This window comes from Rhinolophus sinicus, chromosome 5, assembly GCF_057876585.1.
Source record: "Rhinolophus sinicus isolate RSI-liver-muscle chromosome 5, RSI-T2T, whole genome shotgun sequence".
NCBI classification, from domain to species: domain Eukaryota; kingdom Metazoa; phylum Chordata; class Mammalia; order Chiroptera; family Rhinolophidae; genus Rhinolophus; species Rhinolophus sinicus.
The window spans coordinates 51,173,686-51,196,992 of NC_142505.1; the positions used below are offsets into that span (position 1 = coordinate 51,173,686).

The window sequence follows — 23,307 nt, forward strand, 5'->3', positions numbered from 1 at the left end:
CAAGATAATCAAAAGACACATGCTGGGGGCAGCCAGTTAGCTCAGTTGGTTGGAGCACAGTGCTGTTAACAACAAGGTTGCCGGTTCAATCGCCACATGGGCCACTGTGAGCTGGGCCTCCACAAATAGATTGAAACAACTATGTGACTTGGAGTTGATGGGTCCTGGAAAAACACACTTAAATAAATAGAAGTTAAAAAAAAAAAAAGACACATGCTTACTTCTTTCAAATGTAGTTTATGGTCAGTGCCTACTTCACTGGTAGAAACAGCAACAGGATACTTTAATGATGATGTATCAACTTCTAGCAATGGGCTCTGAGTACCCTTACAATGTACATTTTCAATTTTTGCACAAGTAGGCTGCTCATAGTCTTTCTTATCCAGGTTAGAATTCAACTCATATTCGTGCTTTTGCCTCAGCTCTTCATAGGCATCATCAGTGCTCAACCCTAAGGCTTTGTTGACTGTGTCTGTCAGGGACGCATCAGAATGGCGAGCATTTGCCAGTGTTTCTGACAGCCAATTGAACAGCCTGTGGATGTCAGCAACACCAGAGTTAGAGGAATCCTGCTGCTGCTGCCTCAAGTCAGCATCGTGCCCAAGTGAGCCAACAGGCTGTGGGGACTCTGAAGGGAAAAGAGAAAGAAAAGTCATGCCTTAAAGTTAAGTTTGGAAGGCTAGCATAAAAATAAAAAAATAAAATATACCTAAAAATTAATTATAAGGTATTTATGGGCAGGAACTCAATCAAACCACTGGCTTAGATTTTACATCTATCCTTTACAAATATGACTGGTTCTAAAATTTTGCACATAGGTCAAAATTCCTATTAAATGAAAACTTACATAATTTGAAAAATCTATTAATGGAGAAATGAGCTCAAGCATCAAGTTGATAACATATATTGCATATTGACATGGGTAATATATATATTAATAACCATACTGTTTACCTTAAAATCTACCACCAAAATCCCAAAGTCAACCAGGTGCTTGACAAGAGATAAAATATCTGCACTTGCCATTTCACAAAATGTTAGGAGGATCTGCAGACTATGCTAAAATCTACTAAAAAGTAAAGAAGAATGACTTAATTTGATTTCTACCTCCTTTATTTCTATTACATTTAGTCCTTAAAATACTGAACTTGTTATTATCTAAGACTTATCTCAAATGACTAGATTACTTAAATTCGTAACAAAGCTTGGATTTTAGAGCTAACAAAACCATCCTGAATAAATCTACACTAAACTTGCATTAAGAATAGAAAGCACTATAAGGGAAAACATATTAACACATGGCTCCAAACAAGTATAAATCTGGATAATCTGCACAATAACATATTTAAAAACTTGCAAAGGGGAGTAGACAGTCAGAAAGTCATGTGCTTTAATGCTGAAGGTGGGTAAAGTCAGGATTTCCAATCTAGGTAGGATATAATGGACCACAGCAGAAAACAAAACAAAAAAGCAACAGAATACTGTACGATTCTAATTACATGTAATTATAGAGCAGACGAAACTAATGCAGACAGAAAACACATCAGTAGTGGGGTGAGACTAACTACAAAGGAGTACAAGGCAACTTTTGGGGGTAATGACAATGTTCTATATATTGGAGTGGTGGTAACATAGCCATCAAAACTCACCAGAATCAGACGGCACTTAAAATGGGTACATTGTATATGTCATATCTCAAAAAATGTGATGTTAAAGGAGGTAGGGAGGACAGGAGGTAACATCATATAAAATGAGTAGGTTCACCACCAACTCAAGATCAGGGTATTTTAGAAGTTAGAATCCAACCCTTAAATCTCTACTTTTAGAAATCAGAAATAAAGTGTGCAAAATTACTAGAAACAAACATGAGTGAGGAACATTAGAAATCGGATCATCACTAGTTCTAGTTTAACCTATATACCTCTTCTCCCCTGCCCTATTTCTCCTTTGGTCTATTATAATTAGAATGGTTTCCCCATCACTTTAGTTATTGGTGAAGGCTGATTTTTACCCACAAATATTTTTTCACATGTACAAAATTAGTCTAATTGTCAGCTAAAATGGCACCAAAATTTAAGTATCTTGCCTATTATGTGCTCAGTGCTAGGAAATACAGCCAAGTTTAAGAACAATGTTTTGGAATCAGAATTGAGTTCAATCATGGATTAGTGAACTAGAAACTTTATCTAAAGTTATTTAACTTATGAGATAAGGATAATGTCTAGCACTCAAGAATGAAATGAGTCCATATACAGAGGGTGCCAAAAAAAATGTATACACATTTTAAGAAAGGAAAAAACTACTAAAATTGTAATACTCAATATATACCAATATCAAAAGATGAATACAAGTCACGTTTGACCTCTGCAATTACAAGAGGTGCTCGAAGTGGTTACCATCAGCGTCCAGACACTTCTGATTACGGCGAACTACTGCTTGAACAACGTTGACCAAAGTGTCCACTTGTACACATTTTTTTGGCACCCCCGGTATGTAAAGGACTTAACACATAGTAAGTTCTTAACTCTCAAGGCACACAGTCAACTGTATGACAGTATGGATCAGTAAATGTCAACAGGTTCAGCACAGAGCAGAAATCCAGCATAAGCTAAAGGAAATGAAAACCACCAAGGAATAGAACAGCCAGAAAGCTATGGAGGGATCTGAACTAAAAATGTATGAGGTTTGATGCTTCAAGAAAAAAGAAAATAAAGGGTAATTCATGACATATTTTGAGATAGAGATGATCCTTAACCAAGGAGTATGTGAAGGAAGAGTGGGAAACATGGCTAACTAGGCTGGATGTAGCCAATCTATAACAAAGCCTTGAAAAATGAATACAGAAGCTGAGATTGGTAGCAAATAAGCAAAGCAATATTGAGAGCAACATGATACTAAAATGAGTGACGGAAGACAACAAGGCCATCCAAGAGATGAAGACCACAGACAAGGATGAAAACGTTGGAAAGAAAAAGAAAAAAACTGAAAGTTATTAAAAAGAACAGCACTGTCAAATACTTTCTGCAATGATGCAAATGTTCTCTATCTGTGCTGTTCAATACAGTGGTGTAGCTGGTATAATACAAGAAATTAATTTTTATTTCATTTCAATTAATTTAAACTTTCTGCACTATCTAATATGGCAACCACTAGCCACATGTTCTTAAAGTATTTAAGATCTGCCATAGTCAATAGAACAGCAGCAGAGGCACAAAACATAGCTTGTTATATCAAAGGTCCCTGAATGCAAAGGAACATATTTCATGCTTATGGACTAGCAGTGTGAAGATCTTAAAACTCTAGATGAAAAAAAACAGTTTAAATTATTTGCAATATTGAAACACACACACTTAAGGGAGGTGGGTCTCTGATTTTTCTTCAATTAAAACAAAAAAGCAAAGAAAAATAGAAAAAAAGAAAAAGCCAAACATATTACTTGACTCCTAAAGTAGAAAAAAGTATGTGTACACATCTAAGAAATTTTATTTTAAAGCTCAGTAGGTTCCTTTCATTAAGCAACATACTAAAAAGAACCCCACAATATTCTATGTTGTTTTTTTCCAATTATAAAATTAAAGGAATATAAAAGGATAGGAGATTCAATTAGTAGGGTAAAAGCTGAGCATACTTTATTTTCTGACATTAACCTAAGCTATACAATTCAGAAATCTGAAGTGCAAGGGTATGAATTTGGCAAATATTTTCTGTAAAGGACCAGATGGTATTTTAGGCTTTGTGGGCCTCAGGGTCTCTGTCCCAAATCTGCGTTCCAGTGTGAAAGCAGCTATATATACACATATAAATGAATAGGCATGGCTGTATTCCAATACAACTTTCTTTACAAACACAGGGAACAGGCTGGATTGGCTTTTAGGTTGTAATTTGCACACTCCCATACTAGAAGAAAGGAAAGAACTACTTTACTATATTTTTGGTTGTTATTTTTATACTATATAAGAGCAATCTGCTATTTTACCTTCATACAGATGGAAATTTTCAGATAAATTAGTGGTTTTGGCGAGCTTTCTCATATTTTCAGGTAGATCCTCAAGCTTCCTCTTCAAGACAGTTTTGCTTCTCATATCTTCTGTATCTGAGTCCCCACCCACATTTTTTTTCCTACACTGAATTAAATCAATCAATTCTTTGAGTCTATCTTTATCATAATCCAAAGAGTGAGATGACTTCTGCTTTCCAGGTTTAATAGTCTCACATCTTGAGTTATTTCGTTTTCCAAATTTCCTTTTTGTACCATTCATTTCTTCTTGGCCTTCATAATCTGAAAGCTGACTGAAATGATGAAGTTTTCTATTGTCTTCGAACAGCTCTTTTAATTTACAAATAGATAACTGATACATTTCAGGCCGAAAAATATAGGTATGCAAACAATCATCAATATGGGACTTATTTTTTGGAGCTGGGTATAAGAATTTTTTATCATCTAATCGTGAAGCATATGGAAACATAATAAACTCTCGTTTACCTGAACCAAAACCTCGCTTAAAAAATTCATTTACATACTTTTCAACAACAGAATGAAAATTTATAGTATTTATACTTTTGAATTCCTTTCGACACTGAATCAAAGCAAACTGTAAAAACTGAGTTATTTTTAATATATCTGGCATGTTCTCATGTCTCTCCTGTGGTGCTGCATTGGTTGAACATTTTTGTGCTGCAAACAAAAGAACAAAAATAATAAACCATGTTAGCAATTAAGAAACTAATGAAATACAGATCTACATATTGTCAAAGAAATGTAACAACATTCATACATTAATGGTGAACCAAACTAGTGTATACCCTAATACATACATGTAATATAGAAATATATGAATAGCATGCTTCTAAGTCCAAGCATCTAAAATTAAAATGAGCCAATAAGAAACTGAAACAAAGGAAATTACAGAACATATTTTTAGAGGAAAAATACCCACTCATTAAAGATCTTCATTTCTTATTGTCCCTAGGCCTTTCAACTCGTGGCAAGAAAAATGTAAGGAGAAATAAAGAAGCAGGACAAGATTTGAGGCTCCTAGTAAGACAATCCTGCAAATGATAGCAATGTCACTCCTTCCTATTACAACTTTAAATTCACATGAATTCTCTATCCCCATAAAGAGATATATGCAGGCACTGAGTGTCTACCATTAAGAATCTCAATCTAACAGTGAAACCTATTAGGTGGGAACTATTTATTAATACAGCATTACAGTTAGTTCTTAGAAATGGTGAATAGCAAATTTTCTCTAACATCAATGTAAAAAATTCTTATTAATTTTGAATGGCCTAATATTTAACCTAGCACATGATGCTTTTATAATTGCTAAAATTTGAATGCAAACATGAACCAAGCTAAAAAATATCATAATATAAAACCCTGAAAAATGAAGCTATAGTACTGTAACAATTACAACCAACATTTAGTGAAAACACTGATTAAAACCTAAATAATTTTTCATAGTTTAAAAAAAAAAATCAAGTTATATAATTTGTTTTATATTGTTAATACCTTTTAATACCCTCAGTATTGTAATACCCCCATGATGTAAGAAAGACAAAATATTTAGTAAGTTACCTGGAAATTTTCAATAAAATATAGGTTATCTATAAGTAACTGGATTTAGATATTCAAAAAACTTACAAGAAACTATGCTTCTAGGTTCTGGAAATAGAAACAAAGCATGTAGGACTCGAGACTTGACAGTTTGATGTTCTAAAAATAATAAGAAGCCAAATTCATTAGCAATGTATTTCAAGTATCAAGTTAAAAAAGAATTATAAAAATTAGAGATTACTTACCATATGGAGAAACCATTTGATAAGGAGAAAGAAGAAAAAGGTATCCTCGGTCTCCCAAAGGTTTAACAAGAACCTGCATTTTTGGAAGAGGGAAGAAGTTGAATCTGCTTTATTATTACTGACTATAAGGCAGACACACAGCAGTTTCCACTAATTATAAAGAAAACAAAGTTCTTGATCATCTTTAGGAAAAATATTGATACTAAAAAATATTGAATTAGTTAAAACTCTTTCCAGTTCTGCTAATTAACAGAATTTTAATCAAATAAAAAACTCCTTAGTTTTCATAACTTTAAAGAGAAAATTCCCCTAATTAACTGTCCAAGTTGTTGATGTTTCTTTGAAGCTAAAATATAAAGACCAAAGATTTCAAATATTTTCCTCAGCAATTCAAAAGACACGTGAATTGTGAAGGTAACATGCTGGATGTTGGAAATACAGAGTTTAGGCTAATCTCAAATGAAATGTGTTGTTATAATCTAATTCTTCACATATTTAATGAACACCTTTCACATGTAACGCAATTTGCCTTGCCAGAAACAGCTTCATAGACAGGCAACACAAGATCTTTGATCTCAAGAAGTTTATACTGGGTGGACAGAGTAACACAGGAACTATCAATAATTAGGTAAGAAGAAAATTTCTCAAAAAGACTTACAAAGCAACATGAAGGGGGAAAACTGCAGTTTGTTTATGGTCAGAAGAGACACTGAAAGTGTATTGGAGGTGGATTCTGAAGGATGGGTACCTTGCCAAGAGCCCGAGGTTGTGGGACGGACATTTCAATAGAAGTACCATCATGAGCAAAGGCAGAGTTATCATATGATGGACAGTCTGCAGGCATCAGAATAGTTACGACTGGCAAAAGGACAGACTAGGACAAATGTGTCAGACAAGTCTAGAAAGAAAGATCTTAGTCTATATTATAAAAAGACAAGAATTCTAGGCTAGCCAGGAGTGCCCTGGAAAGTATACCTTTTGAACTGGAATATAAACCCCCTCCAAAAAAAAAAAAAAAAAAAACAGTGTTGACAGCACTGTGAAGAGAGGGAAAGAAAACAAAGTAATGTGAAGAACTCAAACTCAGTTCAGGGGCTACTGCAACAGTTCATAGTAATTTTTTTTTTTTTGGATTAAAGGGTAAACTAAGCATGGCAGTTAAACACAAAAGGGTATTTGGGTTCTGAAGGAAAACTTATGCTACTTAAATACCTACTAAATAATTCTAATAAACAAAGTCTGTGTAAGAACCCATAGTTTAAAGGCCAAAAAGTGACTGTGCTACCAATTTACATTTAATAGAAACATTGTTTGAACACTCAAAAGTAAGGTGGACAATGTACCTGAAATTTTGTTTCAGACTCAAATACTTTTATCTAAAATGTTTTATATATCACATCCCTTTTAACATTTTGCCCAGCTCCTAGTTCTCAGAACAGGAAGTTGGGAAGCACAAATAAAATTTTCATGTTGTGTGGTCACTGAGGAGAAACAATTAGATGTTCTTAAATTCTCACCCACTCCAAATACCAGGTTTTTAAAATTCCACTGGCTCAGTAGCCTTTATAAAATCCCTTGTCCTCTAAGGGGCCTCATTTCTAAAGGGAATCAACACCCAGAAACAATCCTTGGGCAGACAAAGAGGGCTTCACAGTAATACACGTTGCTTTAGCTCAAAGAAACAGTTTTAGCCTTCTAGAAAAGGAAACACCTGCAAACTCCATGCTCCTGCTGCCTCTATTTATTACACCTTACTGTTTCCTTCCCCCTCAGAAAATAGTTTTAACCCAGTCTGTGGATTTTTATTACTTAATTCTACTATTTTGATTTCTCAATAACATCACAGGAAATTATTTTATACAAGAAATACATTAAAAATATAAAATATTAAGCTCACAATCTTAAATGACCAAGCTTAAAAGGAGTTAAGCTACCTAAGTGAGATTCAGCAGAAACAAAAGATTCAAACACCCAAGAGCTTCAAACTGGAATTATCAGATGCAATACATAAAACAATAGGTATGAAATGAATGTTTAAAGAAATAAAATAACTGGCAGAATTGAAAAAATGTTCACACAAAAATTAGTATACAAATGTTCGTAGCAGCAATATTTCTAACAGCCAAAGAGTGGAAACAACTGATGAATGGACAAAATGTGGCATTATCCATACAATGAAATATTACTCAGCCATAAAAAAAGAATGAATTACTTAAACACGCTACAATATGGATGACCATTAAAATTCTTATGCTAAGAGAAAGCAGCCAGGCATTAAAGGCCTCACAATGCATGCTTCCACTTATATAAGATGTTCAGAATAGATCAATCCATAAAGACAGAAGGAGATTAGTGGTTGCCAAGGACTGGAGGAAAGAATGAAGAGTAAATGCTTAAAGGATATGAGGTTTCTTTCTGGGGTAATGAAAATACTCTGGAATTAGATAGTGGTGATGGTTGCACAACATTGTGAATCTACTAAAACTCACACTGAATTATACACTTTAAAATGGCTAAAATGATGAAACTTATTTTGATAAAAATAGTAGTAAGAAATACCAGAATATAACCTCTATCTCCTAGAATAGTGCCTGGAACATAATAGATACTCAGTAAGTATCTCAGAAAGAATGAACAAAAATCTGTTTAAAAAAATGGTGAGGTACATCTCAAAAATCAAATATAACTTTTAGAAATCAAAAATATTCTCTGTGAAATCAGAAACTCAATGAATGGGTTGAACACCAAATTAGACATAACTAGACACAGAATTTGTAAACTAGAAGATAGCTATGATGAAATTACTCAGAATGCAGCAGAGAGACAGGTAGATGGAAAACACTAGAGAAGTTAACATGAAGAACAGAATGAAAAGGTCTGACACATGATGGTTCAATCTTAGTCTAAAAGAAATGAAGTATAATAAGAGAGATAATGATTAATATTCCAGAAATGAAGATATAGTCCACAGATCTGAAAGGAGACTATATACCAAGCTGCATAAATAAGAAATCTACACCTAGATATATTTAATGTAACTATAAAACACCCAAGTTTAAAAAAGCAAAAGGAAAAACTAAACAAGAGGATCTACAAAGGAACAATAATTAGAGTAAGAGCTGACTTCTCAACAAAAATAAAAGACAGAAGATACTATAGTATAATCAAAGTGCTAATAAAAGACAGAAGATACTGTAGTATAATTAAAGTGCTAAGTGAAAATAGTTGTCAACCCAGAATTGTGTACCCAGGTTCCAACATTTAAAGAATATGCTTTTTCTCAAATACAAAGGAGGAATGTACAAATTTGACCACAAAGTAGGCTTTAAATCAAGTCTCAATAACTTCAAACAATCACCACCTATTCTGATTACAATGAAATTAAATTATGAAAAACAAAAGGAAGTATTCTCGTAATTTGGAAATTTAAAAACATACCTCCACATCATGTGCCAAAGTGAAAATCCTGATAGAAACTAAAAAATGCTTTTAATTGAATAATGAAAACACTACGTATTAAAACATGTGGAATGTCTGTTGGTGGGAATGCAGATTGGTGCAGCCACTATGGAAAACAGTATGGAGGTATCTCAAAAATCTGAAAATGTAACTACCTTATGATCCAGCAATCCCACTCCTAGGTATCTATCCGGAGAAATCCAAAACTCCAATTCAAAAATCTTTATGCACTCCTATGTTTATTGCAGCACTATACACAATAGCCAAGACATGGAAACAACCGAAATGCCCATCGGTAGATGACTGGATTAAGAAACGGTGGTACATTTATACAATGGAGTATTACGCAGCCATAAAGAAAGAAATCTTACCATTTGCAACAACATGGATGGACCTAGAGAACACTATGTTAAGTGAAATAAGTCAGACAGAGAAAGACAAATACCACATGATCTCACTTATATGCGGAATCTAAAGAAAAGAATAAGTGAATGAACTAATCAGAAACAGTTTTGGAGACATAGAGGAAAAATTGAGGGTTGCTAGAGGGACGGGGGGGTGGGGATAAGGGGAAGGTGAGAGGTTTAGAAAATAGTCGGTAACCACAAGATGGCCACGGCATTTTGAAAATTAATTTGGGGAACGTAATCAATAATGTAAAGATTTTGTAGGGTATCCGCTGGACATGTGTCCCATTTGGGAGACCACCTCAGGGGTGATGTAGATGCCTGATCTCTGCACAGTACACCTGAAGCTGAACAATACTGAAAGCCAACTATAATTTTATATAAAAATATATATATATATATGTATATGTATATATTTGTATGTATATGGTTACAGGAAGCGGAGTACAGCATTAGGAATAGAGACAGTGGAAATGTAATGGCTCTGTGTGATGTCAGAGGGGTAGTGGATGGGGGAGAGGGGTTCACACAGTGTGAGGGATATAAATGATAAACGTCTAAGTTTTGCTTTGTCTTGTGCACCTGAAACTAAAAAAAAAAAAAAAAAAAAAGTGGAATGTAACTAAAGCAATACTTAGAACTCTCAAAATTCATTGACCACCTTTTCAACTTAAGAAGTCAGAAATAACCAAATAAACTCCCCAAAAGTAAAAGTTAATAAAACAGTTGACATTAACAAAACAGTAAAACAAATATACAACCAAATTTCGTTCTTAAAACTAATAAAATAGACAAATCTCTAGTGGCTAACAAAAGAAAGCACAATGAAAATATTATCATGCAAAAATGCTCTGGGCAGCTATTAAAAAGAGACTATATAAACAATTCTATCCCAATAAATTAAAAAACAGAATAAATGGACAAGTTCCTAAAAAACAAAACCATAATATATCCAAATGGACCCAACCATTAAAGAAACTGAATATTTTAAAATCATCCATAAACAAAAGGCATAGTTTTGCAGTTAAGTGCCACCCAAAATCCAAATAATAGATTATTCTAATCCTATATACATCCAACCATTGCAAAATGAGGAAAGACTACCTAACTCAACTCTGGGAAACTAGTATAACACTGATACAAAAAGTAAACAAGGACAATGTGAAAAAGAAAAATCGCAGCTCGATTTCACTCATCATCACAGATACAAAATTCTTAAACAAAGCATTCATAGACCAAACCATTTATTTTTTTAAAAAGAGATGGGAGTATTCTAAACCAGCAACACAAGGATAACTTAATACTGGGAACAGATAAATATAATTCATCTTAAATTTATAGGATAAATACTATGTGTAATGGTTAATTTTATGCATCAACTTGACTGGGCCACAGGGTATCCAGATAATTTGGTCAAATTTTACTCTGGGTGTTTCTGGACGTGTTTAACACATAAGTGGATAGTCCGAGTAAAGCAGACTGACCTCCCCAATGTGGGTGAATCTTATCTAATTAGTTGAAGGTCCTGGATTAAGAGGAAATCCCTCCTGCCTGCCTTTGAGCTGGGACATCAATCCTGCCCCAAACCCTCCATCCTCCCAGCCTTTGGACTAAAACTGAAACATCAGCTCTCCTGGATCTCAGACACTTGGACTCAGACTGAAACTACCCTGTGTAAGCTCTCTTTGGTCTCTAGCTTGCCAACTGCAAATCTGGAGACTTTCCAGCCTCCATAACTTTGTAATAAAGTTATTATATGAGCCAATTCTTTATAATATCTCTCTCTCTCTCACGTGTGTGTGTGTGTGTGTGTGTGTGTGTGTGTGTGTAAAATCTTCTGTGGAAAACCCTGACTAATACACCACGGAACTTCTTGATAAGTGCAAAAGGGGAGTGCATTAAATTCAAAACCCACTCAAGGTTAAAAAAAGAAAAAAGAAAAAATTTTAAACTGATAAAGGTATCTATGAAAAACCTACTGCAAACTTCCTACTTGATGGTTAATGTTAGAAGTGTTCTTTTGAAAATCAAGAAGAATGTCTACACTTTTATTCAACATCGTACTACAGATCCTACGTTGCACAGTTACAAAAATAAAAAATAAAAAATAAAAGCAAGACTAAAGAGGAAAAACCAAAACAATGTTGTTCCAAGATAATGATATCTATATACCAATCCCAAAGAATTTACAAAATAAACAAATTTCACATATGGATCTGACATAAAACCAGTATGTAAATATCAATTACATTTCTATATACACAACAGAAAATGTACTGAAATGAAAAATACTGTTACAATAGCATCAAAAAATATAAAATGCCTGGGGATACATAAATCTAACAAAAAATAAGCAATATCCAGAAAATTATGACATGCTATTAAAAGAATACCCGAAAGAAGTAAAGAGATAATCTTGCTCATGATTAAGACAGTATCATAAAGATGTTAATTCTCTCTAATTTGATGTACAGATTTAATTCCAAATTCCAATAAAAGAAATCCCAATAAGGTTTGTGTGTGTGTGTGTGGGGGGGGGGGGGAGGACCAGGGATCTAAAAGCTGATTCTAAAGTTTTTTGAAAAAAAAGCTGAATCTCAAATAGCAAAACATTCCTAAAAAAGCTGAAAAAAGCGGTGAAATTTACCCTACCTGATATCAAGACTTCTTAGTGTAGAAAGGATGGACTAGTCAGTAAATGATTTAGGAACAACTTATTTCTCACATTGGGGAAATAATAGTTAGATTCCTATATTATACCATGAAAAACAAAACAGTATATTTTTAAAGACTTAGTGCCAAAGGCAAAATCCTAACACACTGAAAATACAGGGCAATATCTGAATAAGGAAGATTCCTTTACAAGTGTTAATATTCAGACAGATAAATTCAACTACATTAAAGTTGTTCTTCAAAAAACACCATGAACAAAGTAAAAAGGAAAATGCAAATAAAAACCACTATAGTACATACACATAGCTGAGTATTAGTACCCCACGCATACAAAACTCTTCAAATTAGTAAGAAAACATAAGCCACTCAAAGGGAAAAAGAGGCAAATGAACATTAAAAGATATCAATTTATAAAAGGATGATCAACTCATTATTTTTCAGAAAATTTATGCTAAAATCACAATAAGATGCTATTTTACATGCTGCAGGACATCCTCCTACACACTTTCTCAGCCTCACATTCTACCAGTTTCCCCCCAACTACTATAGTGTTCTTATTCCTTCAACCGCACAAAGCACCTTCTTCAATCTTCAAACAGAATAAAACACATCTATCTGAGTAACTCCATTTATCACTCTGTGTAGTTGAGGAGAAGAGTCTCTTTGTCTCATTCTTTACTGAACTACTATATACTCTGCATTAAAAAATAATATTCAATAAACATTTTTTGACTATCACAGTCACAATCACAAAATCAACAAAGATACTTAATGGAAGACAGTTTGTTAGAAGGTCTAAGTGTCATAGCTAAAAAGGAGAGTAGCAAAGGCCATAGCAAAACGCTATTAATTAAATGGGAGCGACAAAGACAGAAACCATGTGGTACTTTCAGAGGCAAAAAATGAAATAAACTGAAATATTAACATGCATGTTCCTAAAGGGAGAATAAAGAACATTTAAAATTTGACTCACAAGCTTTTCTTTCTCCAGTTTTTGCAGTAAACTCTCCATGTTACTTCCAATTCTTGGCTTTTCTACAACTTCATACAGGCTGCAATACATTCCATTCTTCAAAACTGACATGAGAAAAAATACACAGTAAATATTCACATTCAAGTCTGCTTCTTATTTTACTACAATTAAATTATTTTACCTTCATTTGGACCTAAGTATGCGTCCTTGTAAAACAGTGCTGGAGGGATTTTCTGTTTCAGATGATCAATACTCATAACTGTTTCAACATCTAACTTCTCAGGACTGAAAGAAAATTAAAAAAGCATATTTGCCTCACCTGTATTTTTAACTATAGCAATGTTATCTCTCTCCCCACCCCCACAAAAGTATCTTGCTAGAAAACAGAACAGCATATTTACTAACATCGTACTTTAAAGAGGATTTGATACGAAAAGTCCGGATATATATACAGGTAGAGACAGCCCGGCAATACTACCAACCTTCCAACTTTAAGGCAGAAACTAATTCTACATGCCAATATTACTAACCACAAAGGGCATAAGGTCATTTTATTAAAGACAATTCAAGTATATACTGTTTAATCTTCAAACATTTATGAAGGCTCATAATGTTTACTGTGGTGGTACCAAAAGATCATTTTACACCTTTATATTCCAACATGTTGCACAAGACTGAAAACAGTCTATAAATTTTAATTTAACTCACATCAACACTGTTTCCAACAAAGAACTGATAACTTTTAAGTCTGTCATTTTCAAACTGCTAAATGGAAAATATATCTAACTACGATAAAACTTTTAAAAATCACTTTAAAGATTTAAATTCACTAAGAAAAAGTTACATGCCATAAATATATACGACTTTTTAGACTATTCTCAAATCAAGATAGAAAAGCAGAGGGCTCATTTTACCAATTAAGTTTCCAAAGTTATCAAATCAATCGTCTAAAAAAAACAAACCAATATTTGTATTAAGCTCTTATGTACCAAAGTAAAACTTAAATATAAGAAGAAAAAAGCAAAATAAACTGAATAATGAGCAGCCATTTATTGCTACTTTCTTATAATGTAACATACTTACAGTCTGATAGGCAAAAAAGCACGATTGGCTGACCTCAGAGAAATATAGCACAAAAGCTTTCCTTTATTTAAAAGCTGTCCTTTCCACAAGGTGTAGTTAAATTTATCTAAAAAACAAACAAAACAAACAAACAAAAAAATTCTTGGCAGCTCAGAAGCAAACACATGTTTACTAGAAATAAGGGGGAAAACATCTGGAAACAGGTTTTGTGGAATAAAAAAACAAAATACTTGATGTTTGTATTTACGGGAGAGTTCATATACTAGGATTTTTGTTTAAAGTATCTTTTCCCCTACAAAATTATTCCAGCTGCATAGAATAACAAGTATATTTTCTAAATGTCTTCATATCAGAAAGCTGAGGAGCAAAGACAACACAGTTAATACCCTTTTATTTCCTCCAAAGCAGGCTATATTAAATCCAGTTAACTACATAAATATACACAATGTCTTACATCTTCTATTTAATCTCTTTTCATTGTGGAGAAATTTGACCTAAACCTCTGATGAATTTAATATTTTTAAAAAGCTGAGATGTGAAACTTGTTTTATTTTTTACCTTTATCAATCAAAAGTGCTTAAACTTTTTGATCTAGTCCTAGCAGAAGCAGCTTCTCAAAGGAGACTTTATGCTTGGACGACCAAATGTTGATGCTACATCAAAATGTGGCCTCACCCTCTTTTTCATACTTTGCAGACTCATTAATTATAAAAATAAAAGCATTTAACTTATTTTTTACTACGTGTACGTACTCTTTCAACTTAGAAAATGAAAGGAAAGAAATATAAGAATCTTACCTGTGTTTCTATCTGCATTAAAGCTGTTAGATCTACAAATAAATTTTTAAAAAGAAAAACATTACTGATTGCTATCAACGTGAAAGTTAACATTCAGGACCTTGATAGAACTGCTATTTTTAATGGCATATTATACAATAGAATTAAATCATCCAAGTAGAAAGAACGTATTATTTATTACAAATATTTATTACAAATTTTTTATTCTTTATTTTGGAGAAAAGACTTCCTTGACTTGAATTATCTTATTTGTCCCAAACTAAGGGAGCTGTTTTTCCCAAAAAATATCCACCAGGAGAGAATAGAGTCCATTAAATTACTTTATTTTGGTGGTAAGAGTTGAAGAAATAGGTTCAATATATATTTAAATATATTCATTCATCATTCAATCAATACTTACTAAGCTCCTATTATTTACCAGGCACCATTCCCGGTAACAGGATTACAAGGGACGAACAAAGCCACTGACTTCATAGAGCTTATAATCTCATAAGGCAGATAGACAACAATCAAAAGTACCATATTTTGCTGTGTATAATGCGCTCCCGTGTATAATGCACACCCATATTTTGGCCCAAACTTTCAGAGAAAAAAATCTTTTAATTTAATTCAAATTTTTATTTGTTTACATTTAGGTACTTGTTTTTTTATTATAAAGGAATTTTGGCATTTACTTTTTAACATATTATGGCACAAGAAATTTTATGTAACAATTACAAAACACAGAACAGATGCAAGGTACAAGCAATTTTATGTACCGATAACAAATTTATAATATTTAACGCATAATAGAAGGCCAAGAACTCTTCATCATCGCAAGTTCATCGTAAGTTCAACAAAATCGATGACTGTATTCCAGAATATTATTTTGCATACGGATATCGTTATTGATTTCTAGAGTTACACTTTTAAGTCATAAGCATAAATAAAAGAATTAAAAACATTTATATAGATACGGAATTAGAACTACCCATGTATATATAATGCACATTCTTATTTTTCCCTCACAAATGTGGACAAAAAAGTGCACATTATACATAGCAAAATACGGTATCTAGTTTACCAGCTGATGATGGTTTTAAGTTCTATGGAATAAAGAGGAAAAAGAGACTAAGAGTATAGCTAGGGGTTAAAAATAAAAACCCGGGGGAGCCCGTTAGGTCAGTTGGTTGGAGCACAGTGCTCTTAACAACAACGCTGCCAGTTCGATCTCCACATGGGCCACTATGAGCTGTACCCTCCGCAACTAGATTGAAACAACTACTTGACTTGGAGCTGATAGGTCCTAAAAAAACACACTTAAAATAGTTTTTTTTAAAAAGCTAAAAAGAAAAAGAATATGATTTAAAAAAAAATCCATAGAAGGCCTCACTGATAAGGTTACATTTAAGGAGAGGTCTGAACGAAGTGGAGGTGTAAATTATATAGCTAACTGGGGAAAGAGGGAACAGCAAAAGTAGAGGCCCTGAGGCAGGAGCATTCATAGTGGGCATTCAAGGTACAGCAAGCATGTTCAATCAATGCTGTTTTAAATGACATGAAGGTCAAGAGATGGAATCAAAAAGAAGCAAAGGAAATTAATTAATGGATAGTCATTAATCCTGGGAGTATGACCTCATAATTATTAAATGCTGTGTCTTTTGAAGATCACTTCTGAAAGGCACTACTATAGTACATGTATCATCGAGATCATAAATATAGAGCCACACAAAAAAAATGAAAAATACAACTGTCTGGCTACTATGTGAATCCGTACTTGTGGCTGTGGATGGTTTCACTGATAGAAAAAAAGTGCTGGCTCTCAAACAAAATGAAGACAAGACGATTTGACTGGAAAACTGATAAAGAGGTCAACCTCAAAAATATATAGTAGGTTTTATGAAATGTGGCTTTTTAAAACAGCACTTATTCTAAATTAATAGATGTCATACATGCTTTTGAACATGGACACTCAAAAGTTAAAATAAGTAGACATTTGACTATTTCACCTGCATACCTATAAGTTTACTTAACTTTGTCAAAACATTTTCTCGAATAACCACATGGGGAATAAAAAAGGGGAAATTGCTTTGGATTTGGTTACCTTATATTAGAGCTTATAGGAAATCATTACTGGTACTCAACTCTGACTGAAAATCAGAATCACCTGGAAGCTTTTAAAATCTACCAATCCCTAAGCTACTTAATAATAAATATTTAATTGGTTTAAGGTGGGGCTGGAGCATCTTTAGTAGAAGCTCCCCATTTCCAGGAGAGCTAATACACAAAATTTCACTTCTAACAACTGCATTTACTCAACTATGCAAACCTTGAATATCAAGGAAAAAAGGTTAATCAGTGAGATTTAAGTATATTTTAGTTTCTATTTCCCCAAAGTTTTATTTGTCCTTCACAGTAACCTTTTAAGTCACCATGACCATTTAAGTATATAATTACTTTCAATGGAAGAAAAACTGGGAAGAAAACAAAGTATTCCTCCTAAATAGGCAGTGCAGGATATCTACTGTAACAACATTCTGGATTATGGCCAAAATTCATAAATCTTACCTTGATAAAGGTGCAAACTTCAGAGGTTGTTTCTCATCTTTGTAAGTAAAAGACACAACTGCATATGGACACACGTGTCTTGGTCTTCGCCTTAGTTCATCAAAGCCATACTCATAAAAATAATACTAAAAATAAGAAAATGCAAAATTAACTTCTTTAAGAAGGCAAGTAGAGTGGAATCCTGCCTCATTTTTGAGAAATATAACATTTACATATGACTTTAACAGAAAATATATTTAAGTACTACTTGTTAATTTAAAATTATTTGTACTTTATATTCACTTCATAATATAAAATATTCTGCTTCTATATATATCAGATGCCAGAATAGGTATTTCAAAAGTTTACTTCTGAAGAGTTGACCACTGTGCAACAAATTTCCTCATAAAAATGCTACAAATGGAGCCTAAGCTCCCAGGTCAGCCCAGGAAAGCCAATTTGATATAAAAAGTAAAATACTAATGACAGAACTTCAACCAAACCTACCAAATTTTGTAAATCATGTCAAAAGAAAAACACATTCTTGGCTCTAACTGCAGACAAAGAAGCAAAAGGGCAGCGGAAAAGGTTACATAGGTGACAAAGATGGCTGACCCTCTTGCTACTACCCATCTGCCTTTTCCCTTCACCTATTTACAACATTCATTAGATTGGGGTTTTGACTTGCAGACTAGTGATTTTCGTTAAAGAGTGCCTTCATTTATAAACATTGTCCAAAGTCCATTCCCTTGGGAAACTACTGATTTTAATGTTGTTGCTCTAAAAATGCCTGGAAATTTTTTGGAAATATCAAGCCAGTTTACAAGTACTGCTAGAAAAGTCAATAATTACTTTATAGTTTTGTCTCGTATCTACCAATACTACTGTCCAGAAAGTAACCAAATGAGTTAGCCCAGGTGATTTTGGTGAATATAATTTTTGCTAAAAGCCTCCAAACAATAGGTCTTGTGAAAGATTCTTGGAAAAAAGCAAGAATAAATTTTATTTTATGTAAATAAAGTAAAAATTAAAGAAAGAAATAAAAAAAGGAAAACATTTCCAGGGAGGTTAGCACTACTTTTTACATACAATCCATTTGGATACATTGTTTTTATAAATTTGTTTAATAATAATATTACTTTATAATCAAGCATATAAAAACAAGACTAAAATACATCAAATAATATACTTTTAAGTATGTCTTTATTGTGTATCAATTACATCTGAATAAAGCTTAAAAATTAATTCTAAGTTTGCATCTTAGAAAAATGTTAATAAAAATAGAAAATATCTATCAAATCAATAGTACAAAATGACATGAATTAAGGTATTTCAAGGGGCTTAAACTCTACCTTGAAGAATGAGTAGTATTTTATTTGGCAGATCTTTCTAGGCCAGGAGAAGCCAAGCCTTCAAAATGAATTGAGATGTGTTGAGGGCAGAGATCTTACAAAACAAAAACCAAGCTGGAGGTCACAGTCTACAGGCCAGGTAAGCTAGGCTAAGGAATCTGACTAGTATCTTTAAGTCTGAGGAGCCACTCTGTGTTTCTGAGCTGTCTTGGAAATACTGAACAAATAGCAGTGAGAGACACTGGAGTCTGGCAGTACTACGTAAAAATCAGAGTCTAGACTGCTGTGGTGGCAGAAGGAAGTGAAAGTGAGATATTTTAAAGGATTTGGTGACAAATAGATAGCAGGTCATAACACTAAAATGGATACAGGTACCTACCTGAGTAAGCTCATAGGCTCTGTAAGCCAAAAGTGATGTAACTCTATTGGCATTCTTCGACACATGACATTCGTGCTTTGGTGTTGGGTCCAAAGCACTTTTACTAGATTCCAAATTTTTTACACCCATGGGGTCATATATACTCTTTATTCTACCCTAAAATAGAGAAAACATTTTAAGTCCACCCAAACCTAGTTATTGACTATATGAAATTAATATTATAGACTATTTCTTTGAAAATAGATCACCTATAACAAGTTGTTTTTCCCACTACTACCTCAGTGAAGTAACACCCAACAGTCTTTACCAATATTGAAGCAGAAAACAAAGTTAACCATGAAAAAAAATTGTTTGAATTTATTTAATAACAAGGAAATAAAAATTTTATTCACAACACTCTTCATTAGCTTAAATGACATTACCAACATATTACCCTCCATTCTTCATTCTTTATTTTTTGGGGGGAAGGAAAGCAAACTCTGAAGTACAGTAAACTTAGATCAAAAATGGCAAACCAATCTCAAAATTATCTTTATATATAATACCAAACACAAGTAGGCACTGTTTTCATTTAATCAAACTCCTAGAAATACGGCTGACTGAAACCTAAATCAAATGTGGTCTTTGATATATGAAACGTAAAAGTTGAAATTACCTTCATTATTTTAAAAATAACAACATCACCCATTGATCCAGCTTCCAAAGGATTAGCTTGTAATAGATCAGCATACCTAGAAAGATAGATACCTAGTAAAGAGGGAAAATTTTTAATTTGAATAAGGACACAAATACAAAAAAAATCCAAATATTTAACCTAATGGTAAGAGATAAACAATATAACACCTTTTTAAAAAATGTAATGATAGTAAAGATAGCTGATATTTAAGTAAAGCAAATATAAAACCAGAAAAAACATGAAACTAATCAAACTCTTCAAAATCACTAGGACTAGAAGAACAAAAAAAGATAATTTTTGATCAAATTGGAGCATGCAAAATCAGAAACAAAGGATAAAACTGGTTTTAAATTGCAGAAACTAAAATTAGTCTCCTTTTCTAGGAACATGACAACACACACATAATTATAAGGACTGCAGCAAAATCAGACAATATATTTTTAAATACCAATTTAATAGTAGGTAAACAACAAAAAAGATTACCCATGGAAGGACTGCCAAGAATTGTTATTTTGGACTGGCCCACCTGTAATCCTTTTTCACATATGCTTTGAACCTAAATAAATAAAACACTTCATCTTACAATCATAATACATTAAAAGTGTTTAAAGATAATTTGTAAACTTATTTTAAATAAAATCTAGACTTCTAAACTATGTATTTTCTACATTAAATTTTCTATATATGCTAGTTTATGACTAAATATTAATGTGAAATTGGCCTGCCCATCCAACATAACCATAGCTGAAATCCATTTTTGTTTATGTTAGATGTGACAAATACTCAGAATTCATGTCACTCATATATAAACATCCCCTTTCAGAGAGAATTAGAACTGGCAAAAATTTAAAGAAAAAGTAACTCCATCTAAAAAAATCTTCATTTAAAGGAGAAAAAAATAGTTCCCTGTACATATAACAACAATATAGAAGATAATCTATTTTAACAAACGGAAAATTATGCATTATCAAACACATTCTAAGGGAAGAAAATAGGTTTTGGTCAGAGAGAAAATGAGCACATCTGAACAACAAATAAATAAAAAAAAAAAAGAAATATCTTTGCCCTACTAAATCATTTTTTCTACTTGTACATCATAAAAATGTTAGTTTATAATTATCACGTGTACTGTTGAGTAATTGAAAAATTAGTAACTTACAATGGGAACAACCTCAAGTTGTTTTTTATAAAGTGGGATCACTCACCTGATATCGATCAACCATCAGAAATGCATAGGATTCTGCAAGTTCTTTATCTAAACGGCCATCAAACTTCAGTTCTCTTCGCTTTTCTGTAAACTAAATGAAATTATATCTATAACAACTCGATAGCATGTGACTACATTTTTCAAGCTAAGAGTTTCAGGAATTTTATTTCTAAGAAATTCCAAATCTACCAAAGTAGAAATTAACTTTTCTCTCCCTGTAATTTCTACGCTTCTATTTTTCTCCTGTTATAATTGACTCTTTACTTTTAAAATATAGTCAAGTAAGCATGTAGTGTTTGCCAAATTTAACTAGATTTCTATTAAAATTTTACCCCAACACTCCCACATATTTTTAAATTCATGTTTTAGTTATCTTTGGATCTCTAATTTTACTTAATACCGTGCACTGCATAGAGTAGGTGTTTTAATAAATTTCTGTTGCATGCCCAACTTCTAGACTATAAACTCAATTAGGACAAGGAAAAATGTTTCATTTCTTTATAACTGTATTCTCAATGTCAAGTACATAACACATTTTCCAGACATATTTTCAAGATAAAAGAGTAACTTGGTCTACGTACATCTGAACTACAAGTCATCCTAAACTGCTGGCTTCCACAGATTTTTAAATTCATGTTTTAATTATCTTTGGATCTCTCATTTTACTTAACATGGTACACTGCGTAGAGCAGGTGGTTTAATAAATTTCTGTTGAATGCCCAACTTCTAGACTATAAACTCAATTAGAACAAGGAAAAATGTTTCATTTCTTTATAATTGTATTTTCAATGTCAAGTACATAAGACATGTTCCACACATATTTTCAAGATAAAACAGAAACTTGGTCTACGTACATCTGAACTACAAGTCATCCTAAACTGCTGGCTTTCACTTTTAGATACAAGCTGATAGATATACATTCAAAATATGGAGCCCATACGAAATAGATTTATATGTAGTAATCAGGTCATTACTGATCTTCAATAATAATATAATTAGAGAATCTATAGACTAAATTTTCATATAAAATTAGTAAATAATCTCTATACCACGAAGCCACTTCGAATTACCAAGGTTTTAATTTTCTCTGGGAGCCAGTAACATTTATTCACTTTAGGTATCCTTTTAAAGTTAAATTCTTCTGGCACTCAGTTAACCAACTTAAAAAGTACAACATGAATAGTATTTCATATATATTAGAAAGCAACATACATATCAAATATTTCTAAACATCTCATTTGTATTACCTCAGAATTACATATGTTGGCTTTTCCTAAATCAAAACTCAAAGAATATTCTAATATGTATATGAAACATAAATTCACTAACATGCTTAACTGTTCCCCTATGTTTGCACTTAATCACTGAGAATTTCAACTAGTAAGACAATTCAATTATCAGGCAATAACTAGTAAAAATAATTAAGCATATCCTAAAAAAGAAAAATACACAATTATCTTATAATTTAGATATATGATTAGATTCCATTTAATTAACATGCACTTGAAAGAGCAAAGCGCCTTAAGAATTTACAATTAAGTCATTATCAATAAGCTATGCCTATGCTTAAGATTCATTTTTAGTAAAAGTTATTTTATATATTCACACATTAACTTAACAGAGCAGATAAATGTATTATCAATGTTTTGGGGAAAAATATCATTTAAAACTTGTTTTCCCTTCTATAATTTGGCTTTCCTAAAAACTTTAGCATTTTTAAAGTAAAACGAATTCCATGCTATTGATTGATTCTATAGAATTTTACAATGATCACAATTTAAAACATACCTCCTTTTCCAAAAGCTCATTATGTACCAAGCAAGCACGTTTGTAGTTAAAATTTGTTACTGAGGTTGGTTCAAGGTAAGATGAATGGAGAATATTCAAAACATCTTCAAATTCACGAGATCCTGAAGTTAATGGCTGAAAAAGTGCTAAAATTAAAAAAAAAAAATTGTTTTAAGATTATTCCA

General features: G+C 32.6%; 1 protein-coding gene across 4 annotated transcripts in view; it reads right to left on the reverse strand.

Annotated features, from left to right (window-relative positions):
- The window catches only part of TASOR (transcription activation suppressor), a 46,731-nt gene that overhangs the window by 15,041 nt on the left and 8,383 nt on the right, over positions 1-23,307 (reverse strand). For all 4 annotated transcript variants that reach the window (XM_019724209.3, XM_019724210.3, XM_019724212.3 and 1 more), the window contains exons 2-15: positions 23,123-23,268; positions 21,333-21,425; positions 20,611-20,683; positions 20,107-20,198; positions 19,452-19,607; positions 17,742-17,866; positions 15,195-15,226; positions 14,398-14,503; positions 13,496-13,599; positions 13,315-13,418; positions 5,803-5,875; positions 5,645-5,716; positions 3,977-4,675; positions 222-628 (exon numbers count right to left, since the gene is read on the reverse strand). In XM_019724209.3, the coding sequence (XP_019579768.3) occupies positions 222-628; positions 3,977-4,675; positions 5,645-5,716; positions 5,803-5,875; positions 13,315-13,418; positions 13,496-13,599; positions 14,398-14,503; positions 15,195-15,226; positions 17,742-17,866; positions 19,452-19,607; positions 20,107-20,198; positions 20,611-20,683; positions 21,333-21,425; positions 23,123-23,268 (2,282 nt within the window). The remainder of the gene's footprint in view (positions 1-221; positions 629-3,976; positions 4,676-5,644; positions 5,717-5,802; positions 5,876-13,314; positions 13,419-13,495; positions 13,600-14,397; positions 14,504-15,194; positions 15,227-17,741; positions 17,867-19,451; positions 19,608-20,106; positions 20,199-20,610; positions 20,684-21,332; positions 21,426-23,122; positions 23,269-23,307) is intronic.